The following is a 13,803-nucleotide window of genomic DNA, read 5'->3' as shown; positions in this document are numbered from 1 at the left end:
CAGTCAGTCAGAGAAGGAGAAATATTATATGATATCACTCATCTGTGGAATCTAAAAAATAATACGGGGAGTGGGAGGAGGGATAAATAGGAGATGGGATGAAGAGATACACACTACCACATGTAAAAGAGGTAAGCAATGATGATTTACTGTACAGTACAGAAAACTATGAGTAAAGAACCCGCCTGCCAGTGCAGGAGACCTAAGAGATGTGGTTTCCATCCCTGGGTTGGGAAGATCCCCTGGACGAGGGCATGGCAATCCACTCCAGTATTCTTGCTTGAAGAATCCCAGGGACATAGGAGCCTGGTGGGTTACAGTCCATAAGGTTGCAAGGAGTTGGACACGACTGAAGTGTCTTAGCACACATGCACTCACAGGAAACTATAGCCAGTATCTTGCAACAACCTATAATGGAAAATAATCTGAAAAAATATACATCTGAATCACTTTATACACCTGAATACACCTGAAACTAACACAGTATTATAAATCAACCATACTTCAGTTAAAAACACTAACATTATCCTTTTGCAAAGACATTTTGGTTACCAGAGCTGTGACTGGATCTTGAGCCACTGTTTAAGTCCTCAGTTTGGCCTACTGTTCAGTCCAGCAGTGGAAATGCTGGGGTGCAGAAGGATTGAGTGGCATACGGTCCCAGTGGTGTCGCACCTGCTCATGCTACCTTACATGAAATACCCCTGACCCACAGCCATTGAGCACATCCCTCAGGGACTACCCTCTTCAGAGCACAGAGGTTCCATCCAGATGCCACATCACACTCCCTTCTTAGTGATGGTTCTTGGGCAGAGCTGACTTGTTCCACCTTCTTTCTAAGTCTCCCCATTACTTCATGCCTTCCAGCTGGGCAATGTGGAAAGGATACCAGACTAAGCAGAAACCTGGGTTTGTGCTAAATGATGTGCGATCTTGTAAAAGTAGGCTTACTCCCCACACCCAACCTCAGTCTTCTCATCTGTTAAAAGACAGACTTGTATTAAAACTGATGTTTAACAAAAGTTGTGAATGACATGAAAAGTGATTTTGAATATAATGCTAAGTAAAAAATCTGGATCCAAAATCATATATATACAATCTAATTCCAGTTCTATAAAAAATTTATGGAAAAAAAAGACCCCTACAAGGATAGAGGTGTAGTGGGGGGCGGGGTTGGGTGGGTGTGGGTGTGTGTGGGGTATGTGTGTGTGTTTAGCACTGGAAGATTTAGATGATTTTGTTGTTTCTTTCATTTCCCATACTCTTAAAAAAATTTTTTTTACATTATGTTACTTCTAAATTAAAAAATGGATGGATTTTCCTTGAGACTCTAATAGTCCAAGCTGCTGAACCATCTCAACTGCCTGAGGAAGCAAATAAAAACCAGGAGAATGAAGTTTAGGCTGTTTATCCCATTTTTCCTGGGCACTTAGGGAGGGGTGAGATCGGCCTTTCCTGAGCTGACACTCTTGAGAAGGACAGGCTGCTTGAGGCCCTGAGCTGACCTCTGGACTCAGTGAAAGGCCCTCTCTGCTATGCTTATGGATCCAGCCATGCCCCCACCTGGCTCCAGGAATGAATAATTAAAGTGGGTGGTTGTAGAACTGAGCCTGGAGCTTGATCAGGTAGGTCTACACAGGCCACATCAAAAGAGAATTAAGTTTCTTTGGCTTCTGCTGGGGCACCAGGAAAAGGGTGAAATTTTCAACAGATGGCCTGATCTAAAGTGACTCCAGAACTTGGCTCTTTCTTGTTGGCAGAGGCCCCTCTCTGTGGTGTCCACCTGTCCCTACATTCTTGTTTCTGCTGAACAGGGGCATCTAATTAAGACATTTGTGGAAGGTGGCCCAACCGGAAAAGAATTTGCTACTTAAAATCTCAAGTCTCAAAAGATGAAAAAATGTTGTACACTGCCCTGGGCCAGCAGTCAGATAACTGCCCTTTCATGACTGAACCACAGGAGGCTAGTATTCTCGCAGAGGAAAGCAGTACCTGACAAATCACTTCTCCAGGAGAAGAACTTCCTCTGGAAGTTACTCTGAGACTCAAAATGATACAAATATAGCAAATAAGCATGGTGGTCAAATAAGCCAGCCACCCTCTGTTATCATCATTGGTTATATTTACTCAGATATCACATAATGACAGCCCTCACTAAGTTCTTGGAAACTTCAGCCACAGAAACAAAACCCTGTCCAGACAATCTGGAACCTCAGGGAATGAATGTAACTTCTCTCAGGCTCCTCTTGAAGTTCCTGATACTTGGACTAAGAAAATCTCTGGACAAAGTGTCCGGGTAAAGAAGAAGACAGCTTTCTTAGCTGATTTTCTTGCTGAGAGTTTAGAATCTCAAAGCTTCCAGTTTGAAGCTTTTCTTTCTACCATAGAATAGAATGATTTATATCATAATATGATCTCTCTATTCCACATAAGATTTAAGATTTACTCATGACCTATCCATTCTGACCAGTGGGCCCTGGACCTAGCACGCCTGAGTGAGATGCTGGGCAGAGGAGTGGGTGAGCTAAACTTGGCAGTCTTGCCCTGCTGCTGGCCGCGAAGACCTCAGAAGGCAGCGATGCTCTTAATTTCGCTTTCTGAAGCTCTAGGAGAAGCCTGGAATTTGATTAGTTTATGGTCCAGAGGCAAGTCTCCTTTCCCAACCATGTTCTGCTTTCCATCTGGAGTGAGTGTTTGATCTCATTAGTCCTTCAGTGACACACTGAAACTTCTATAATCCTCTAGCTGCCCTTTTTGCCATGACTAGAGAAAAAGATCAGACCTACATCTAGCATCTGCTTAAAGAAATTCTCTCATCCTAGGTCCCTGTTACAGACAGTTCTCATTCTGTGTTATCTTTTATCTATCCTGCCAGGTATGTATGTATTTAGATAGATAGATATCTAGGTAGGTTTGCAAGTACTAGTTGCTCAGTTGTGTCTGACTCTTTGTGACTCCATGGACTATAGCTAGGTAGGTAGGTAAGTAGATAGATACATTAAAACTGCATTCTTTATCCGTTGGGCACATCTTAAGAGCTGGAGTTCACCAATGTGTATCAATCTTTTCCAAACAATAATGCAAAGGAAAAAAGGTCTGTCTCCCTTATTCCAAGAGCAACCTGGGAAGGAGACAGTCCCTAAGGGTCCTTCCATGCAAAGGGGATGCCCAGTGGATACATTTGGAGACTGAGGGTATACACTGAAAGAGGTTCTGGCAGACACAATGAATTGAGAATAGCGTGACTTTCTGGAGAGTGGCCTGAATGATAATTGCTGAACATTTACTCTGTTGCAGGCACTACTGTAAGCATCTTATACACATAACTCACTTAACCTCGGTAGTAACACTTACTGTCATCTCATGTTACAGATGGGGAAACTGAGGCCCAGAGACATGATCCAAACATACCCAAGGTTATAGAGATAGATATTGTCAGACCTTGGCCTCAAACCCAAGAACTCTACCTCTAAAGTCCAGATTCTTAGCCAACAGTCTTACTGTCTGACCCAGCTTGAATTGATTGTACCCAGGAAATTTGTATTATATCTTAGAACAGAGGTCAAGGAGGATAATATTTTCTTTCCTAGGAGCTTCTGCCCTTGGGACGGTGCCTGTTAACGGAGGAACGGCCTCCCTTTGATAAATGTGCCAGGGAAGGTTCTCCATCAATCATGACCCAAGAGCCGGTACACAGCCAGCCAGGCATGAGGGCAGTGGCCCCACGGGGAGTGCAGCCTTGATCATTCCCTTAGGACCTAAGCAGACTGGTGCCTCTATGTGGAGACAAACCTTAGTCTAGGCATCTCAGGAGAGACCACTGCTTCCTCTCTCAGTGTAGGAAAGAGCAGCAGCTTGGGGTCTGAACAATCCTGGGTTGAATCTCTAGATCCACAGTCACACAGTGGTATGGAATCTCTTAACGCCTCAGTTCAGTGTGTGAAGTGGCGTGATTACAGAGGCTGAGGTGAGACATGCAATAAAAGCAGATGCCTGGCAAACGGATCATCAAAACAATGTTAGCCGGCTTCCTCTTGCTTCCCTCCACTTTTCAAACGCATGCATGTGGATATTGCTGGAAATCAACCAAGCCTCTTCTCGCCTTCTCGCCCTGCCCCCTCTTAGCCATTCCACGATAGCCCTAGAGCCACTTCTTCACATACACTCTCTGACTCTGGCTCTCTCTCTCTGCTCCCCTTCTCCCAAACTCCCATTGTACACATTCTCCTTCGCCCTCAACCCTTTGGCTAGGCAGATCCATCAGAAGTAAACGTCTAATGAGCTGTCGGAAGTCCTGACCTGCCCTTCTGAGTAGATGAGACCTTTACAAGGGTATACTGTTACAAGGAGACAAAATTGCTAGTCAGATTTCCCCGTGCCCCCCAGGAATGAGGTTCTGCCCTCTCCTCCTCCAAAGACTCACCCATATCAGGGGCACAAGCCTCGTCTGCTTTGGCACCATTATCTGCATTCTGTATGTTGGAATCTGGGGAATAAAAAGAAGATATCATGACCGGCCCCTGTCCTCTAGGTTTTTTGGGAGGTAGGAGACCCCACAAAGTCTGGATCTCAGTGCCTCTGGTGTCTGCTGGGTTCATGCTCACTTACTGGAGTTGGCTGAGTCTTCCCTGCTACAGCCCAAACTCCAGAAAGGCAGTAACCACACCTTCCCCTGCGCTAACACCCTCAGGGCACACAAGCTGACTGTGCTCCCCAGGAACTGGCAACTTTTGTGGAAGACCCACCCCCACTGCCATACATTACCTTATGCCTCCTCTTCCCCATCCTCTTCTCTGATTCTGAGTGGCAGGCATTATGAGAGATGTGTCAGACAGGACTTCCTGAGAGGGCAGGAGTCCTGGTTCCTTGATCCCCATTCCCTCCTCCTCCCCATAGGGAAGTTACCATGCACAAGGGATCCTCCACAAGTGCAGCCTGAGCTTGTGGCAAGTGGGTCAGAGCCGCAAAACCTCCCCTCCGTCTCGGGGATGCTGGTCCAGGTACCTGCGCCACTGGCCTCACTGTTGCTGGCTCCCTCCTTTGGGTGCTCAGGGGTCTCCTGTCGGGGCTTCTGGCTGAAAGCCAGGAAGAGGTGTGTGCTCAGTGGCTGAGGAAGGTCCACCTCCAGGTATGCCTTCATGAACAGCTTGAAGACATCATAGCTGATTGGCTGAGAAGGGATAAAGAGGGAAATGTCAGTGGAGAGACATGAAAAGACAGAGAAGTGAGTGGGGAGAGAAGAAGGAGGAACTGGGGAGCTGGCAGTGGAAAGGCAAGTTGGAGGGAGTGGAGTGATTGTTGGGGGCAGGAATAAAAAGGCTCAGCGTGTGATAGAGAGACAGGTACAGGGAGTAGGGGTAGGATGTAAGAAAGAGAAAAAACTGGTGGTTATATGTTGGGGCTTGGTAGGACACGAATCCACAGCAGGCTTTTGTAACAAGACTTGTCTAAGTTTAGGCCGAAAAGGGGGCAATGGAGAGTGAGTCCTGGGAATGAGGGCCCTGTTTGAGTCCAGCCCCACATGAGGGTCTTGACTCTAATGAGCAGGACTAGGTCAGTGCCCTGGAATCCTAGTTAAGATGAAGACAAGGAGAGAGGGGAGAGGAAAGTGAGGAGGGCAAGACAGGGGCATGGGATTAAGAGGTTCAAACTACTATGTATAAAATAAATAAGCAACAAGGATATAGTGTAGAGCACAGGGAAACACAACCATTATTCTGTAATAACTTTAAATGGAGCATAACCTGTAAAAATATTGAATCACTATGCTGCACACATGACAATAATATAATGTCATGAATCAGATGTACTTCAATTAAAAAAAGATGAAGAAGGATATAGTTGAAAACACAATGGAGAGCAATTGCTCTTCTGTGGTATGTCAATTTTCTGCTTACACTGTGAGGGATGTGATTCCTGAGGATTCAGGTCCCAGAAAATAAAAAGGGGACAGGCTCCATCTTTCATTACTTTCATAATTGACCTTCTTTGGAGAAACCTCAAGATAACAGGGGAGGGTGTGTGTCTGGCTCATTTGTTCTCAAAACATGTCCTTGTGAAGGTTTCAGGCTCCAGGAGAGAAGAACAGGATGCCAAGGACAGAAGGTAGAACCAAGAAACATGCCCCAAACTAGCACCTCTCCTTGCTGTATGTTGCCCAGTGCTGCCTGGCTTCTGGTCCCAGGTTGGGAGGACTGCCAGAAAGAGCTGCTGCTCTCAGCAAACGCCCGACAACAACAGCGCGCAGTGAGTCATCACTGGCTTGGGTTTTGATGGCATCAGATTTTTCATCAAATCGGCAGATGCTCCTGGAAATCATCTGAGGAAGCGCTGCTCCAAGATCCGCTGTGCAGGCTTTTGTGAACAATAGCAATAAAAATCCCTTTTTGGGAGGCTACTTGGCTCTCCCTGAAAATGTGAATAGCTTTTAACCCCTTGTCTCTTCTGGAAGATCTGAGAGTCTTCCCAGAACCAGGAGCTGGCTGGCACATGCACCATCAGGTTTGCGATACCGAGTCTTGGTCCTTAAAACAAGCAGCGCTCTCTGGACCACACTGGGAGGGCGCTTGCAAGGTGGCTTCTCTTTAGCCTCAGGGTGGGCAGTTCAAATATCTCCCTGGCAGAGCGGAGGAAGCCTGATTTGGTTGGACAGAAGATAATGAAGGCTCTTACCAGAGGAAGGATCTCCATGCAAGTGGTGGACTCACATTTCTGGGATAGCTCTCAGCCTCCGTCTCTCTCTTTGCCTTTCCTGAATTTTGTGGTCTTTCTGTCCTGTCTCCACTACCTCAGCACTTCAGAATGTCTCTTCCTTGCACATCCTCTGCCGTTTTCCCAGTTCACAATGGCAAAATCTTCTCCTACTTTTCAAGTGGAACCCACCCAATGTGACCCTGGATTTTACCTTCTCTGTCTCTTATGGCATATCCCAGCACCTGCTTCTCTACCTGTGAACACGTTCAGACCACTCTTCCAAAGAAATTATTGATGGCTTGAGCTACTAGCCTGTGCTTCTTCCCATCCCCTTCACACTTCTCCTCCCCTCCTTAATCCACTCAACTTGGATTCCAGTGCATTACCTCTGAATCTCCTCTCTTGAGGGTTACAAATTCAATGATCTATTTTTAGATTTTCTCATCTTTATTATTAATTTATTTTAAAAGGCTCTTTTTTTTTTTTTTGCATTGTCCTTCTTTTACACATTTTAATCAACAAGTACCGTTTAACAATATAGTTTTGAGCTCCAAAATGTTCTGTTAACTTTTTCTGGGTTGGCCTCAAATTGAAAACTATCAGCATAAAATATTTCTGGAAAATAGAGTGTACTAAATGATTTAATAAAAATGAAATTCAGTTAAAGTCTTACATAATGCTCTTAAAAAACCAAAGCTGGAAGATCTTCAAACAAGACCAGTGTAAGATTCAGGAGACCTTGTGACTAATATAAGGTCCACCACATTTTCCTCCTTGGGTTTTTCCTCAGCAAACTATGTAGGGCTGGACCAGAAGATCTCAAGCTGTAAACTACCATTAGATTCTTTCTTAAACTGGCTCCTCTTCCTGACTGTGCTGCTGTGCTGTGCTTAGTTGCTGAGGCGTGTCTGACTCTTTGCGACCCTGTGGACCCTAGCCCATCAGGCTCCTCTGTCCATGGGGATTCTCCATGCAAGAATACTGGAGTGGGTTGCTATGCCCTCCTCCAGGGGATCTTCCCAACCCAGGGATTGAACCTAGGTCTCCTGTATTGCAGGCGGATTCTTTACCATCTGTGCCACAAGGGAAGGCCTTCTAACTGTGCAGTTTCTGTTAATGCCAGTGGCAGCATTTCTCTCAATATTCCAGGCTCAGCTTTGAACTCCCAGTTGTCTGAGATCAATTCTTGTCTCTTCCTTCTTTCCACTGTTCTTTTGCAACTTCTGTCATATCCAGGTCTTTTTTGTGTCCATGGCCCATCAGCCACCATCCTGACAAGGAATGTTGAAGGCCCTCACATACCTGGTTTCAGACTCCTGTTTCATGTATCCCATCTGGGCCACGGTAATGCCCCTCCAAGCCTTCTCTGCCTCCACCTCCATCTGTGAGTCCTCTCATCTTTCCCATCCTTGCCAGGTTGATCTTCCCAAAGCTCAATTCTGATCAGATTGCTTCTCAACACAAAAACTTTCCTCAGCCTCTAATTACCCATGGGAGAGTCGAGATCACTTGTCTCCAAACTTTTAAAATCATGTGCCCTTCTGTTAAGATTTTCAAACACACACTCTCGTTTATCTTCATGTACACATTGTATACATGTGTTACTGTGCTGCTCTACTATACATTATAAAAGACAAAGAAATTAGAAAAAAATAGATGTAAATAGAAGATCTAATATGCAGCATTGCTGCAGTCCGGTGGATCATCCTGTTCATTCCTTGAGTCCTTTGGGATTCAAAGCCCTATTATACTCCCACTCCAACCTAGGTTTGTAGCTGCTTCAAGCTCGGAAACCACTCTGGTCTTTTCTCCTCTGATTCTCTGTGTGTACCTCTACACTGATCTCTGTTCTTTCCTGGCCAGGCTTTCATGTACTTACATGAACTACTTTCTTGGCCCAACTCAGATGCCACCTCCTCCAGAAAGCCTAGTATGATCTCTTGTGCCTGAATTGCTCTACTTTTCCACCTTGGTTCCTGACTTGGGATGCCCACATTGCTACCCTCTCAATATATAGTTGATCATGACACACACACTAAAACGTAGGGATTTGTCTTATATCATCTTTGTATCCCCCACACCGCCTATCATGGTATTTCCTGATAGTATTTTAATGGATGTTTGGTTTCTAGTTGGTATACTTGCTGTCATCAGTTACTGTGGGGTCTCTTCAATCAATGTACTGAGTCTCCTAGGTACAAGACACAGTGCTAGGCACCAGTGGGGAACTCACTGGTGAATTAGGCATGAGTCCATACTTTTAAGAGACTCAGTGGCAAAGGTACTGAAATAATTCTAATACAGGGTCAACAGTGGTGAGTGCCGTAGAAGAAAAACTGACAAACTGTTAGAACTTAGAAAGCAGTTGTGACTGAGCACATGTTCAATCACTCTGGCCCTGTCCTGGGGAACAAAGTGGTAAAAATAAGCCCAGAAACACAGAGCATTCACATCAGAAGAGCTCAGAGTGAACTTGATCGCCTTATATCACCAAGACTCTGGAAGTTAGTCTGTCTCAGCCAGTTCACAGCAAAGTGAAACCAGAAGCATCATCTCCCGACTCCTGGTCCAGTGCTCCTGCCATTTTATTTGTCCAGGCCCCAGTGCTGACACTGTGCTCCCTGCCAGCCCCTCTAAGCACTCCAAGTTCAACAGGCAAGGAGATGTGACTAGGGCCCACTGTTAGTGACATCTGGGTTGCAAAAGAATACGTTTTTTTATGAGTACAGAACAAGTTCAGGGTAGCTGCCTGGTTATTGTGTGATGGGTAGGAAGTGGTTGCCCAAAGCAGATAACCAACCGCTATGCAGCACACTGGCAGTTCTCAGAACCCTGAGTAATATCTTAGACACTGCCATTGTTCAGACTTTTTTTTTTCTTTTTCCCCAGAAAGTGTGACTTTCATGTGGAAACTAGCTAGGCAATTGTTAATTCTTCCACAGGCTAAAAAGGAAGGAGATGAAGAGTCTGTTGATCACTGTCTTGCTTAAGTCTTAAAACAACAATGTGAGATGGTACTGTTACTGTCATGTGGTGGATGAAGAAATAATTCTGGAAACATAACCTGCTCAAAGTCATAAAGCAGGAGGCAGAGCTGTGCTTTGTGTGGAGATGCTACCAGGTGCCCCTGCCTTTTTGGCTTCACTGTTTCTGTCTACTTTCTTCAGTCTTCAGCGGCACTCTGTTCTCCAGAGAATCACGCGGTGCCAGCGGGCAAGAGTACGCTTATCATGGCCACCCTACAAACTTTTCTTTCTGGCCTTGCTTTCCTAAGCAACCTGCCCCTTCCAACAGCTAACTCACTGTTCGCTGAGACATTTTAGCAGCAGTAAGCCATCAAGCTCAAGAGAATTTAAACCCTTGTTTCTGAACCCCGTGCTGGCACATAATACCTACTTGAAGCCAGCCACACTGTGAGAGAGAATGAAATCAGAGTGATGGAGCTCCCCTGGGACACAGGAATGCCAGGGTATAAAGAGCGGCGGGGGTGGCAGCAAGCTCATAGCAGCCAAGCTGCTCCCTGCTTCTGTAAGCTCCTGTGGCCTTCACACCCTCTGCAGCCCTGACCAAACTGTTCCCTCCTACTCGTCAGCCTCAGGGCGGACAGGCTGATTAGCAGCCCCACCCCGTTGGTCTTTATTCCTGTTTTTGGAGGTGGGCATGGCAATTGGGGGGCTGCAAGGTCTTTGCTGCCTTTGGCATCCTTACTACATAGTTTGTCCTCAGGAATGTTCTTTGAAAAGTGTGTTTTCAGTCTGGTCCCTGTTTTGTCAATCTTCTTTCTGCTTTACTCTCAGGTGATTGGTGCATTTTATCTAAAGCACCTCTCAGGTGTATCCCTAGGGTATGGGCTCTGTTGGTTCTCTCCTAGGACCCAGCAGAGAAGGAACTGACTCAAGGTCTACTGAAAGGATGACAACATGAATAAGTAAGCGGCCAGCCTCCTCCCAAGTTTGTCCTTATGATCAGTAGCTTTTCTGCAATTAGCTCTCATAAAAAGACCCAGGACCAGGGAAGAAGGAGTTGAGTTTAAGACATTCTGGGGAAAGGGAACAGAAGGGGAATAATAATAGGCACTATTTTCAGTGTCCTTAAAGTCTTAGACATTTTTCAGAATCATCTTATGTAGTTCACTCATTTGTAAGCTTCAAGGTCTTTCTTTTTGGTTGTTATTATCTTCAGTTCACAGATGAAGAAACTGAGGCTCAAACTGAGGTTCACAGATGAAGAAATATTCAAGGTCACAGTGCTGGTTTGCAGCAAAGGTAGGAGTCTAAACTAAGATCCTGTGACTCCAGGGTCATGGTTCTCAAACTTGGCCCTGCCAGTAGGAAGTAAGTTCTGGAGGGAGGCCGGGAACTGTGCTTCCTCATCTTTATGTCTTCTACAGTGTCCAGCACAGTGCTGGACTCTCAGAAAACTTTACATAAGCTGAATTTGAAAGTAAGCAAAGTCTGGCATACATTTATTCATTCAACAAATGTTTGTTGGGTGCCTGCTATGAGCCAGATACTCTTCTGGGCACTGAGGACATAGCAGTGAACAAAAATATTCCAACGGAAGAGATAGACAATTAAATAATTAAGTTATATAGTATGACAGATGGTGAGAAGTACTAAGGAGGAACATAAGGCAGAGCGGGAAGATATGAAGCGCTAGAAAAGTAGGGCCTAACATTTAGATAGAGAATGTGACATCCACTGAGAAGGTGATTTGAGCAAACACTTGCAGGAGGTGATGGAATGAATGATATGAATAGCTAGGGGAGGAACACGGCAGGAAGAAGCCGGAGCAAAGGCACGGATATTACGGTTAAAGCGACCTTGACTTGTTTGATGGCATCAAAGAGGCTAATGAGGCTGGGAAAAAATGAGAAGAAGATTAGCAGGAGATGAGGTCTGAGAGTAGGGTGGGGGTGCAGATTGTAATGACCTTGATTTTTGACTCTAGTACCAGGTGGGCAGACCATAAGAGATTGTGGAACAGGGCAGTGATATGATCTGACTTCAGTTTTAACAGACTGCTCAGTATGTGTATGAAGAATAGATTTTCAAGGTCAAGAGCAAAAACAGGGAGCCCAGTGAGGAGACTGCTGCAGTGATCTGGGCAAAGCATGGTGGCGATGCAGGTCAGGGAGGTAGCAGAGCATGTAGCGGGATGTGTCTGGAATTTGGGTGTATTTTGAAGGTAGCAGTGATGGAGGTTGCTGGTAAATTATCCACGAGATGTGAGGAAAGCAGGAAAGAGAAAAGTCAATGATGACTCCATAGTTTTAGGCTGAATAACTTGAAATGCGGAGCTGTCGTTTACTGAAATGGGAAAGACTGCTGGAAAAACAAGTTTTATAGAGGAAGATGAAAAAGCTCAGTTAGCTTATGTTAAGTTTCATATTCCTATTTGATTTTCAAGTGGAAATGTCAAGTAAAGGGGTAAGAGAAAAATCAGGAGAGTGTAGTGTCCTGAAAATCAAGTGCAGAAAGTGGAGGAGGATTTGACCAATCATGTCCAATGCTGTTGAGTAAAATGACTTGAGTATAGCCACATGGAGGTTCTTGGCTGTCTCAACTAGTGGTTTTAGTGGAGGAGTGGGGGCTACATGCCGACTGAAGAACTTTCAGAAAAGTGGGAAAAAGAGAAATTGGAAGCAATAAGTATAGACACATCTTTTGAACAGCTTACTTGCGATAAAGGATAGGAGAGAGACGAAGTGGTAGCTGGAGGGAGAAGTGGAGTCAGAGGATTTTTTTTTAAATATAGGAGAAATAGCAGCATGTTTATTTGTTGATGAGATAGATCTAATATATAGAGAAAACTGGTGGGAAGAGACAGAGGGAGAGAAAGAGAGAAATATGTTGCTGAAGCAAGGCCTGTCAGTGGACCAAAGAGGATGGGATTGAGTGTACAAGCAGGGGGCTGAAATGAGATCAGAGCACGGAGAGTTGACCCAGTTACAGGAGAAGCAGTATAGCTAGGTGGGTATATAAGATGAGTATTTTGGGGACGAGTTCTTCTGATTGTTTCTATTTTCTCAGTGACGTAGAAAATAGTCGATGACTGGGAATCGAGGAGGGGAGGAGGATAAGAGACCTGAGGAGAGAAGAGACGCTGAAAGGGTGAATGAACTTGTGAGGTTGTGAGAGAGTGAAGTTGCTCAGTCGTGTCCAACTCTTTATGACCCCATGGACTGTAGCCTACCAGGCTCCTCCGTCCATGGGATTTTCTAGGCAAGAGCACTGGAGTGGGGTGCCATTTCCTTCTCCAGGGGATCTTCCTGACCCAGGGACTGAACACAGGTCTCCTGAATTGTAGGCAGATGCTTTACCATCTGAACCACCAGGATATGGACTTGGGGAACATATAACTCCAGGTAGCACCAATGGCTTACTTGAAACTTGGGAGAAAATGTGTTGAGAAACAAATTCTTCGCAGTGAGCTAAACTTCGAGCAAGTTATGGAAAGGCTAGAACATGGGGTTTTTAAAGGCTTGAAATGAAAATGTTCTTACCTCATGTGGGCCATATTGTTTGAGGCTCCCACCCTCATTAAATTCAGCCAAGACATACTTTATCTTCTTGGAAGAATCTGGAAAGACATAACCCATATGTGAAACATTGGTAAACAGCAAATGGGAGCTAGGCCAAGTCAATCCTTCATGTGTAATGCTGGTTATGATGGAGCAGCCCCTCATTTCCAGAACCACATGGAAGAATGTCACCTTTATCTGCCTTTCTGTCCTCTCAGTTCTTTTTCTTTTTTTTTTAGTACATTTTCACTCTTGCTATATGAACTGTCTTTCTAAAACACAAATCTGATTAGATCATGTCTCTGCTCAAAACCTTTAAACAGTTCTTAATTTTCTAGGATAAAGCTTAACTCCCTTTGCCGGTATACAAGTACGTGGTGATCTGATCCAGCCTACTCCTTATCTCTTACTTTAACCATTCATTCACTCCATTTTTCAGCCATGTCAAATCACATTTCTAGAAATTTCTAAACACACTGTGTACTCTTCCATGGAGTCTCTTTTCTGCATAGCAAACTTCACTCAATTCTCAGTAGTCAGCTGAAATGCTGACTCCCTTGAAAAGCCTTATTTTACTAATCAGTTAA

The 13,803-nt window shown here is 44.9% G+C and overlaps 1 protein-coding gene across 9 annotated transcripts in view; it reads right to left on the bottom strand.

Moving 5' to 3' along the window:
• DGKG (diacylglycerol kinase gamma) overlaps window positions 1-13,803 on the bottom strand; it is a 223,958-nt gene that overhangs the window by 140,467 nt on the left and 69,688 nt on the right. For 5 of the 9 annotated variants that reach the window (XM_069558608.1, XM_069558619.1, XM_069558572.1 and 2 more), the window contains exons 3-5: window positions 13,199-13,275; window positions 4,906-5,170; window positions 4,424-4,486 (exon numbers count right to left, since the gene is read on the bottom strand). In XM_069558608.1, the coding sequence (XP_069414709.1) occupies window positions 4,424-4,486; window positions 4,906-5,170; window positions 13,199-13,275 (405 nt within the window). The remainder of the gene's footprint in view (window positions 1-4,423; window positions 4,487-4,905; window positions 5,171-13,198; window positions 13,276-13,803) is intronic. The other 4 variants (XM_069558614.1, XM_069558627.1, XM_069558603.1 and 1 more) reach the window with 1 other exon arrangement.

The sequence above is a fragment of the Ovis canadensis genome, chromosome 1, assembly GCF_042477335.2.
Source record: "Ovis canadensis isolate MfBH-ARS-UI-01 breed Bighorn chromosome 1, ARS-UI_OviCan_v2, whole genome shotgun sequence".
Classification (NCBI taxonomy): Eukaryota; Metazoa; Chordata; class Mammalia; order Artiodactyla; family Bovidae; genus Ovis; species Ovis canadensis.
The sequence above is the reverse complement of the archived record's forward strand: the minus strand, read 5'-3'. Positions and strand labels throughout refer to the sequence as shown.